This window comes from Oreochromis niloticus, linkage group LG16 (genome assembly GCF_001858045.2).
Source record: "Oreochromis niloticus isolate F11D_XX linkage group LG16, O_niloticus_UMD_NMBU, whole genome shotgun sequence".
Lineage (NCBI taxonomy): Eukaryota > Metazoa > Chordata > Actinopteri > Cichliformes > Cichlidae > Oreochromis > Oreochromis niloticus.
Genome location: NC_031987.2, coordinates 26817709 through 26828908, shown reverse-complemented (window position 1 = coordinate 26828908; position 11200 = coordinate 26817709). Strand labels below are relative to the sequence as shown.

Here is an 11200-nt window from a genome sequence, read left to right as displayed (position 1 = left end):
TGAAGTATGTAGGATTTAAAAAACACAAACAAACTGTGATATCTGGTTTTGAAATACATGAAATGAAATTAGCTCTGTTATTAACACGTCCTCATCTGAGATAAGAAAGCACAGCTGTACTAGGCAATAAGTACACACCTCATTTAGTCATTTCCCCGTTTCCTCTCCCATATTTTCGGTCTGTCACCTCCTCAGAGGGGAGGGATTAATGCAAGGGGAGGAAGTGAGGAAAAGAATGAAGGATGTAAGAACCGATAATCGAGAAGGGCTCGTGTCTAACCTGTTTTGTATTTGGCTCAGGGAACTTCTACTGTTCCGACTGGTGCAGTGAAAAGAGTTTTTAGCAGTGATCTAATAAAAGAGTCTGAAAGAGAAAATTGAGTGAAATGTATAGAAGAAGATGCCCAAAGTCAAAACTGTAGTAAATGAAGAGGAGGAGGCAGAGTGGTGCAGGAACTTGGTGTGCTTTATTAGCTACTGATTGAAGGTAGAGGACGTGCTTTAGCCAGGACCTAAATAATCGGGAGAAACAAAACACACATTGTACTAGTGGCCAGCCTTCGTTATAAAGGAGGGAAAACTGAGGCTTGGCGCATTGAGCTTCTCATGATTTCATCATGGAGGAGGTAGATGGTGACTTACTCCTTTCTAACGTTCATATTTTCTCTTCATGGACTCTCCGTTAAAAGGGTTACATGAAACTTCTCGAGCCCGTTGTGTTTCAGAGAAAATACGTTGGACAAAAAAATGATAAATAACGTAAATGAAATGTTTGAAATGTACAAAATCAAAGGGCCAGTTTGTGTGTTAGCCTCGCTTTTCCAGGACAGGAACAGAATAGTTAAAACAATCGTAGTAGGCACATTATGTATAATCAGATCTATTTATATGGGTCATGGCATGAAGCTAATATCACATCCACAGGGAGCGGGGGCAGCAGCATATTAATGATGACAGACTCCACAAGAATCACAATACAAGTAAAATACAAGTACAGAAACTACAAGCTACACATTGCACTAAGCCACAGTTGTGATCACAGGAAGACCGATGAGTTTGCCCTGTGGATGCATCTCGCCCACTACGGAGGGACCGTGGGCGGGCTCTGTCTTTAGATTGCTTCAACGTAGTTGGCTGGCAGCATGCCGGTCTTGCCGGTACGCTGAACAGTACCGTACATCCAGCCTTCGTCGATGGCCTGCACGTTGACGATGACGTCGCCGTCCTTGAAGGACACCTCGTCACTGTCGGCTGCGGTGTAGTCATACATGGCACGCACGGTTTTCTGAAGGAAAGAAGTCCAACTCAGCGTGAGACGGACACACGTGACAAACAAGCAGAAATTTTAAATCCAGCTTCTTTTCTTCAGGCCATAAAATAACGTAACTTATGTACTAAAATAATGATAATCTCACTGAAGGTTTCAAACCTGCTTTATCTGACTACACCAAGCATCACTGAGTTAATGTGGCATTTTTCTGTTAACCTGTAGCATCACTCCCCACAGGAGAAAAGTTAAACCACGTAAAGCGAATGGAGTGTATGTACAATATAAATATATGTTACTAACCCCGGTGGTAGAGGGGTGTGAGGGAATGGAAGAGACTGTGGTCTGCTGTGTGGCCACAGAAGATGACCTCTGCTGCAGCTCCACGGTCTTCACAGTAGCATGCTGGTAGCCTGAAGATGTTAAAATAACAAACAGATTAAGTAGAGGGAAAATTATTCTTCACTCTCAAGTGTATTTGTTGCTGTTTGGTCTGATGAGGGTTACCAATAGAGGAGGTCATGAAGCCATTGCTGTAGAGGGACATGTGGTGGTCAGCATCCTGGGACACCTCAGACTTCTCATCAGCCCCGCCGCTCAAAGCGCTGGTGGAGCGGGAGTGCTCCTTGCTGCGACGCTGAGCTTGTACTGTCAGAACAGCATTAGGTGAGAGACAAAGGCGTCTTTCAGACATTATTTCAAATGCATATAATTTATTTAAATATCAGCGACACACCTGTGCTTCACACACGAGAAGCAATACATAATCCTTTGCCAGTCACTAAGCTTCCATGACATTTTATGATAACTTTGAATAAATCCATCAGGAGCATAACTAAAGCTTTGGCTCTCTGAATCGATCCTCTAGAATTTCATTCACCTGACATCATGTGCAGACTCCTGGACTGGATGTTGTCCTCAGCAGGGTCGTAGTCAAACACAGAGCCGGGGTTTGTGCGCCACACACGCAGATCTGAGGAGATGAATAGATCAGTCGATAACAGTCTGTATTACAGTTTAGCTTCAGGTATGTCTGGTCTGCTGACTAAAGCTAATTATACATACAATTGTGTATAATGATATAAAATAACAGTATATGCAATATGTAATATGTCTTTCCAAACTTAGCCTTTAAAGGCTTTAAATTCAAAGATAATCTGACCTTTTCTTCTTTTTTTCTCCAGAATGTTATTTTGAAGTATTTTGTCTTTCAGTTTTATTTATTTTTTGCTAACATGCTAACAACTCCTACAGCTCAGAGAAGTGCTTGCTGTTGTCGGTACCAGTGATGCCCTCCTGGTCGTGCTCTATGGCACGTCTCCTCTCCATCTCCACCACGCGCCTCTGGATGCCACGGTAGCTGATGTCGCTGAAGTCCTGCGTGTTCTTCTTCACGCGCTCTGTCACAAGATCAGTGGTGGTGGGAGTGAAGCTGCCCTTGCTCTTCTCAAAGTCCTCATGGTATCTCACCTGAAGTGCACAAATACAAAACACGGTAAGTGAAGCTGCAGGGTGGATGGACCCATTTTGCACGAGCCAACCAAACCGGCATCAATGCCAGCCTCCACTTTAACAAGTTAAAATACTAAAATGTGTTGTCTCTGTGTCTTTTTTCTCTATACCAAATCCATTATTTCTTCATTATTGAATCAATTCTAATTTTAGTTTATGTCTTTGTGTAGAAACATTGTTTAAGACTGGTGACCAGATTCTTGTTTTAAATCATTTTGAGATGATGAGGTGTCAAAGAGTACTGAAGCCTTACTCTTCAAGTAGTCAAGTAACAACAAAAGTACTTTTCCACTTAGAACAGAAATGAATCAAACAACCACAAAAACTTACCCCAGAAATGATACGCTGAGTCTCCCTGACACGCCTCATCTCAGGTGTATCCAGAACGAAGGCGGCTTTGCCCTGGACCTGCTTGCGGAAGCTGTCAGAGTACAGAACCTAGAAGTGACAGATCAAAAGTACTAAGGATCTAAAATATTTCACACTCCCAAACCATCATTCAATAGCCGTTAGCATCCACAGCACAAGAGGTGTGGTCAGAGAGACTTAATGCCAAGAGGACACAGGCAGCTGCTGGCAGGGATGAGCTATGGCACTACTGGGATGAATTAGCAGGGAGACTTTTATTAAGTGGGCGACTTATTAAAAGGAAAGTTATTTTCCAATCTTCAGTGGGAGACCGAAAGGAATAAGATCAAGTGGGAAAACAACAGGAGAGGTTAGCAGTGAAGATGTGCACAGGCACACCACAGCTGGAAGTATTAAACATATTTAAAAAAAAAGAGGAGAGTGCAGTCAGGTGAATTAATACGATTAACAAGAGCCAGGGGGACACATCAGAGTTAGAGAAGGGTTAAAAAGAAGTAAGAGTAGAACATTTCTTCAGCAGAACATGTTCTACAGGTTCTGAAAGGTACCGAGCTAATGTTTTCTTGGTTCCTTTTCACCCGCTCCATCTCTGGAGTAAACACCACAGGAGTTCCCTTGGCTGAACTGTCTTTATACAACACCTACAGGGCAGAAGCACAGCACCCCGAGGGGCCAATCAGAAACTCAAACACATACAGACCACGCACACCTATAGGACTGGTTTCATAGACAAGGAGGAGTTTTCTGGAAATATCCGAGATTGATTAAACTCAGAGAGGTCATTTCTTTAGTTGGTGGCTTTTTTTTGGTATATTATTTTGGTATATATCAGTATATTCAAGCAGCGTCTGAGAAATTGGTCCTATAGAGTGATTCATCCTGGTAGCTCCTGCTGAGCAGCCAGGATCTCTGTTGTACATGGAGACAAACATCCCTAATGCTTCAGCAGGAGATTTAGCTGTGAAGTGGAAATTAAGAGCAGCACACAGCAGCTTAATGTGAAGAAAGATGAGCTGCAGGTTAGAAGATAGTAGACTCACAGGCCAAAAAGGAAGATTTTATTCAGTTTAGGGGACTGATGATTGAGGATTAAAGTAATAAAGAGAAAAAGGCAAGGGTGTAAATTAGATGGATGGGCAGTCTGGGCCCTGGATGGAGGTTGATGAGATGAGCAAGAGATGATGAGGAAGGGGGAAGTGTATGATAGGCATTATTATAGGACTCTACTGTTCACAGTTAGGAGCACACGTGGTTCGGTTCCACTACCGAGCTGATGTGCTTCTGGGTTTCTTTGACTCGCTTCACTTCAGGGAGATCCGGGATAGCTGTTCCTCGACCCAGAGAGTCCTTGTATTTTATCTAACCAACAAAAATTTTGGGATTCGTGCAGAGAAAGTACAAAAAAAAGTAAGTAACAGATCAATAACAGAAAAACACGCAGACAAAAAGCCACAACCAAAAATCACAGCAGAGACAGAACATGAAATTAAACACACATCGTTCCCTAAAAAATAAAGAAGCAGGTTTATGTTAGACACACACAACAACTACTGGGAAGATCTACTGGAGGCTAAGGAGAGTTGTTATGGCACTGTTTGAGGTGGAGGGATGAACGGATGCAAATCGGAGACTAGGGGTTCACTGCAGTGGAGTACCGTGCTAATATTTTGCTGATTGCGTTTAACTCTCTCCATTTCTGGCGTCTCTGATACTGATGTGCCTCGTCCCACGCCTTCTTTGTATTGATGCTTTGAATAAAACAGCACAAAAAAGTCAATTATTGTTGTAACACACTCAAAAGATGATTAGTTTGAAATTTAGGAGGGAAGGAAGGAATTTCAAAAATTTAAAAAAGAGAGAAAAATTCCAAAGCGGAGTAATTAGGAAAGGGGAGGAATTTTTGTCTCGTAAAAGGAAATGACGTATGGAACATAGTTAGGATGTAGGAGGGGAAAACCAGTGCTAAATACAGGAAAGGTAAAGTTTTCTAGATAAGTAAGATGAGATCAGAGGGCGTTTGGGGGGAGTTATTATAAGGAAGTCATATTAGGGTCACTGCAGTCTTTTTCCTCTACCAGGCTGATATTCTTCTGGGTTTCTCGGACCCGCTTCACCTCAGGCAGATCTGATATGGCTGTGCCTTGACCCACAGAGTCCTTGTACTGTATCTGCCCATTGCATAAGTTACACAGGTGCAAAATCAGACGGTGACAAACAAAAGCACAGTATGTACTGTAGACACATACACGGTGCAGCTATTCATAAAAACAACATGAACAACTGAGAATTAAAGGTTACTGATCACACTGATTTTCAGACATATTTATGTATATTTAAAGGGACTAATGTAAAAATATGCAGGTTGTTTTCAGTGTGAGTGATGTTTAGTTTAGTTTAACACTTCAGGGTTCAGATGAAATTAACAATGAGTTACTATGCAAGCTCTTAAAGTCCCCTGTGGATGATAAGCTGTGAATTATTTTACAGTGGAAACAAGAAAAAGTCCTCTAATGAGTTATAAAAAATGAAATATTAGCATGAGAACAGATATCTGTAAAAAAAAAGCTGAATGTAAACTCATTATTTGAATAGATTAGATGTGAAGGAAAGTCTGGTTTTATTCTTTGATGCTAGAGGAGGAGGAAATATGGAGGGAGGAGTGGCTGAGGAGTAATGAGGTAGGGCAGGGTCACTCTGTTGAGTACCGTGCTAACGTTGCGCTGGTTGCGTTTAACCCTCTCCATCTCAGGGGTCTCGGGCAAAGCTGTTCCTCCTCCCAAATCCTCTTTGTACTTAATCTTCCACGGACGAGGAATGAAAGCATAAACGAGTGGTTAGCCTCACTGAGTGCTAATTTACTTATCTTGCACCTTTGGGAGCACACGTCAACAAAAGCACACAGAATGACACAAACATCTAAACAAACATTTAAAAAGAACGCACACATTTCAGGTGTTGACCTCAGAACAAGTGAAATGAAAAGGTTACTGATCATATCGGTTTTCAGACGTAGGTGCATGTGGGTGATGTTTAGTTTAGTTTATCACTTCAAGGTTCAGATGAAATTAATTATGAGTTATTATGAGAGCCCTCACAGTCCCCTGTGGATGATAAGATTCAAATTATTTCACAGTGGAAAGAAATCCATTTACACTATATCACCAAAAGTATGTGGATACACAAATAATACAACCGTGTTTGGTTGAGACTGCATTTTAAAAGCATGGACATTCATGTGCTTGCAGGGATTTGCTCCACATCAGCCAAAAGATTCTTAATAAGGTCAAACGCTGAGTCTGCATGATGAGGTCTGGATTCTGTCAGGATCTAAATATAAAAGTTTTTTTTTTTGTTCATGTACCCAAGTCTGTTAAGTCCTCTAAAATGAACAAATGTGAACTAACAGCCCCAAACAAAGGCACAAAAACGTCTCCACATATTTTTGGTCATCTAGTTCTTAGCATCTAGGGATTTTTTCTGGGCTCCAAAAAAGATCCTTTAATAAATTTAAACAATTAAATAATTAGAATGAAAAACAGGTTTCTGCAAAAAACAAAAATAGTTGGATACATAATTATTATTTGAATAGATTAGATGTGATGGCAGGACTGGTTTTATTCTTTGATGCTAGAGGAGGAGGAAATATGGAGGGAGGAGTGGCTGAGGAGTAATGAGGTAGGGCAGGGTCACTCTGTTGAGTACCGTGCTAACGTTGCGCTGGTTGCGTTTAACCCTCTCCATCTCAGGGGTCTCGGGCAAAGCTGTTCCTCCTCCCAAATCCTCTTTGTACTTAATCTTACATGGACGAGGAATGAAAGCATAAACGAGTGGTTAGCCTCACTGAGTGCTAATTTACTTATCTTGCACCTTTGGGAGCACACGTCAACAAAAGCACACAGAATGAGACAAACATCTATACAAACATTTAAAAAGAACGCACACATTTCAGGTGTTGACCTCAGAACAAGTGAAATGAAAAGGTTACTGATCATATCGGTTTTCAGACGTAGGTGCATGTGAGTGATGCTTAGTTTAGTTTATCACTTCAAGGTTCAGATGAAATTAATTATGAGTTATTATGAGAGCCCTCACAGTCCCCTGTGGATGATAAGATTCAAATTATTTCACAGTGGAAAGAAATCCATTTACACTATATCACCAAAAGTATGTGGATACACAAATAATACAACCGTGTTTGGTTGAGACTGCATTTTAAAAGCATGGACATTCATGTGCTTGCAGGGATTTGCTCCACATCAGCCAAAAGATTCTTAATAAGGTCAAACGCTGAGTCTGCATGATGAGGTCTGGATTCTGTCAGGATCTAAATATAAAAGTTTTTTTTTTTTTTTGTTCATGTACCCAAGTCTGTTAAGTCCTCTAAAATGAACAAATGTGAACTAACAGCCCCAAACAAAGGCACAAAAACGTCTCCACATATTTTTGGTCATCTAGTTCTTAGCATCTAGGGATTTTTTCTGGGCTCCAAAAAAGATCCTTTAATAAATTTAAACAATTAAATAATTAGAATGAAAAACAGGTTTCTGCAAAAAACAAAAATAGTTGGATATATAATTATTATTTGAATAGATTAGATGTGATGGCAGGACTGGTTTTATTCTTTGATGCTAGAGGAGGAGGAAATATGGAGGGAGGAGTGGCTGAGGAGTAATGAGGTAGGGCAGGGTCACTCTGTTGAGTACCGTGCTAACGTTGCGCTGGTTGCGTTTAACCCTCTCCATCTCAGGGGTCTCGGGCAAAGCTGTTCCTCCTCCCAAATCCTCTTTGTACTTAATCTTACACGGACGAGGAATGAAAGCATAAACGAGTGATTAGCCTCACTGAGCGCTAATTTACTTATCTTGCACCTTTGGGAGCACACGTCAACAAAAGCACACAGAATGAGACAAACATCTATACAAACATTTAAAAATAAAGCACACACATTTTGCCTGATTACAACACTTTGAGCAAAGTGTTTCACACCACAATCTCTGCACTAAGAGTTTTAAGTAAAGGTTAAAGTATAGAACCAAGGGTTAAGAGTTAGTTGCACAAATTAAAAACTGCTTGTTTTGCAAAGTTAAAAAAAAAAATTAATTCGCTCTAAATAAAGAAGGGCTGCATATCAAGGTTTGTTAAAAAAATGTGGAACGCCAAACCAAAAAAAAATTAATTCAAAGAATTATGTAAAAAATGTGATATTAGAAAAAGTTAAGAAAAAATATTACGGAGTAGATACCAAGCTGAAATTCTTTGTATTCTCTTTAACACGGAGCATTTCAGGTGTGTCCTTTACAGTAGACACTTTGCCCTTTATGTTTTTAAGGTCAGTCTGGTATTGAAGCTACAAGGAGAAAAACAAAAGTGCAGTTAAAATGTTTCACAATGAAAAAGAGGTCACATTTTCACGTATATCCCCGATTAAGGCATACAGTGCACAAAATTTAACTGGAGTAGAACGTAAAACAGTACAAACAAACAGGGGCGCCTCCAGAATTTTTTCATAGGGGTGGCCATGTGGGGGCCACTACTAAAAAACATGGGATAGCGCAGCAAAAATAGAATTTTTTTTACTATGCAGTTGTGAAATATAGGTTACTTGAAAAATATGGCAAAACACATGGGGAGAAAAGAATAATTATGCCTAGCTAATTTCCTACTATTAAAGTTGTTAGGTCTCTATGAAAACCAAATAATATTTTGAAATCCATAATAATCTGTTTTAAATAGGTACTAAATGTACTGTGTCTTCCTCTCTTTTGTTCCCATGTTTATTAGAATTATTACTAACATTGGACAATCTTGCCGGGGGGGGGCACACGGTGGGGGCAGCAAAGTTTGGAGTGTGGCTAGTGGCCCCCTGTGGCCCCCTTGGTGGCGCCCCTGCAAACATATAAAGTACTGAAAATATAATTTTACAGCAGCTATAAAGACGCACACAGAGACACAAGATGCTGAAAGAACCTCAGTCAGGTCATGCTGACCTGTCAGGACGCAGCGTAACTGCCTGTGTGTAACTTACAGTGCTGAAGTTCTTTTGGTTCTCGCGGACTCGCTGCATCTCTGGAGTATCCAGGACTGGTACGTAGTGAGACATGGTCTTCTCAGCCTCCTCTTTGTATTTTTTCTGTTTGGATGAGAATATAATTTGTGATTTTTTTTATATATGCTAATGATTTATCCTGATGAGGGTGGTGGCTGGGTCACTTCAGTAATCTACCTGGCTGACGATGTTCTTCATCTGCTGAGCATGGATGATGTCAGGGGTATCGATGACGGTTGTGTAGCTGGCTCTGTCCATCTCGGCGGTCTGCTTGTACTTAGACTGGAAAAGAAAAACAGCCAGTCAGCACTGATCATAAATGCATTGGAAAATATTAACAGATATTCCTTTTAACACCGGACGTGTGCTCATAGTTTCACCAAACTTTACTTTTATTTATTGCACCATTCTAGCCTTCTAGCCTAGTTCTTGTGTTCTGAGTTTTTGCCTGTTTTTATGTTCATGAATACAAATTGACCTGAGCTGTCATTTTGTATTTCCTTAAGTTCTTACTTTGATTTTGTTATTTGTGTTTACTTCCTTCACTGTTCCCTTGTGTCTGTGTGCTGTCTCTATATTTAGTATTTGTCTTTTAGTTAGTTCCCATTTTCCTCAAAGCTTGATTTTTCTTTGTGCATTATGTAAGTTTTACTTCCAATGTTGTCATTGTGCTGACATTTTTCACCTGTGTTTCATTCCCCACATGTCTCCACTTCCCTAATCCATCTCAGCCTAGTGTGAAGAAATAGCCCTCTCATCAGCCCAGTCTTACTCTGTCTAGTTGAAATGTTCGACTTTTGTTACTCTTGGAATCTTGCATCTTTTTCAGTCCACCTTAACCTGCAATCAAAACTCTGATCGACACAGAATATGTTGTAATTATAGTTCCTCCTTTGTCTTCTTTTAATTTGGTTGTTACTATCTGATTACCTTAAACCTAAATCTAATTTTTTTCCTGCTAATGATGAGATATAACGTGTTCTGGAGCAAAAACAGTTTTGTTTTTTCTTTTACATAAATAATTAATTCATAATACCTTCATTTCATATCAGGGGCCTGCAGCTCACACTCTGGAAACCACTGCTCCAGGCAAGCAGTGCAAAAAACATTCAAGATTCAGACCTGACTGAGGATCTCCGTGGCATTCTTGGCTCTCATAAAGTCTGGGGTGTCTGTAGCCAAAGCCAGCATTCCCTTGCCCTTGATCTCCTGCTCCAGAGACTTTTTGTATTCTCTCTGTGAACACCAAAAGTTACACATTTTTACACATGATAATGTTACTCAAAAAACACAAAACAGGGTTTCTACTCATTCATACTGAAGAGGGCTGCAAAACCAGAAATCATGAGGGATCAGTGAATAGAGAAAGTTAGCAGAATCTACGTAACAGATGTGGTAACAAGACTGAGTGTGAAGCTTGACACAGAACTGAAAATAAAACAACAGCAGTCAGCAGTTAGAGACATGACATGAAACAGACTATTTCTACTTCTTCAGTTTGTTCATTAAGTCATTATACATCTATCTTGCAATCTACAAATCAACCTCAAATGCACTCAGAGTACACCTTTTCAAAAACAAACATTACCGATAGCAACAAAACAATTAAATCAAGAGATCTGCTACCACCTGGACCACTTATGCAAAAAGATAAAGTCATTAAAATTCTATAAAAATTCAACATTGCATGTGTGACGTGAAAAACAAGAGAAGAGAAGATATGCTTTGGGTACAACTCAGGTTGATTTTTGTAGGATTCATAATACACAAATAAATATGAGTATAAATGAAAATCATGGCAAAATTAAATAGGGTGCAGATGAAGGTTAGGTTATGGTCATGAAGCACAAAATACAACGATGGGAAATTAGTGACATCATAAAGCAGGGACAAGAGGAAGAGTGAACCCAACAGTCCCACTTTTAGTGCAATGGTGAAGCTTAGTTAAGAGGGGATAGGATTCGTGAAGAGCGAGATTGTCGGGAGTCATTCGGATGAGAGCGTGA

General features: G+C 40.1%; 1 protein-coding gene across 9 annotated transcripts in view; it reads right to left on the bottom strand.

Annotated features, from left to right (window-relative positions):
• Positions 1–445: 445 nt before the first annotated feature.
• neb (nebulin) overlaps positions 446–11200 on the bottom strand; it is a 58485-nt gene continuing 47730 nt past the window's right edge. The window contains exons 125-141 of one of the 9 annotated variants that reach the window (XM_025903481.1): positions 10317–10430; positions 9372–9476; positions 9174–9278; positions 8391–8495; positions 7852–7944; positions 6851–6943; positions 5854–5946; positions 5224–5316; positions 4804–4896; positions 4415–4507; positions 3697–3789; positions 3110–3217; positions 2551–2737; positions 2148–2240; positions 1775–1915; positions 1571–1680; positions 446–1285 (exon numbers count right to left, since the gene is read on the bottom strand). In XM_025903481.1, the coding sequence (XP_025759266.1) occupies positions 1112–1285; positions 1571–1680; positions 1775–1915; positions 2148–2240; positions 2551–2737; positions 3110–3217; positions 3697–3789; positions 4415–4507; positions 4804–4896; positions 5224–5316; positions 5854–5946; positions 6851–6943; positions 7852–7944; positions 8391–8495; positions 9174–9278; positions 9372–9476; positions 10317–10430 (1893 nt within the window). In that variant the 3' untranslated portion in view covers positions 446–1111. The remainder of the gene's footprint in view (positions 1286–1570; positions 1681–1774; positions 1916–2147; positions 2241–2550; positions 2738–3109; positions 3218–3696; positions 3790–4414; positions 4508–4803; positions 4897–5223; positions 5317–5853; positions 5947–6850; positions 6944–7851; positions 7945–8390; positions 8496–9173; positions 9279–9371; positions 9477–10316; positions 10431–11200) is intronic. The other 8 variants (XM_019352991.2, XM_019352993.2, XM_019352994.2 and 5 more) reach the window with 8 other exon arrangements.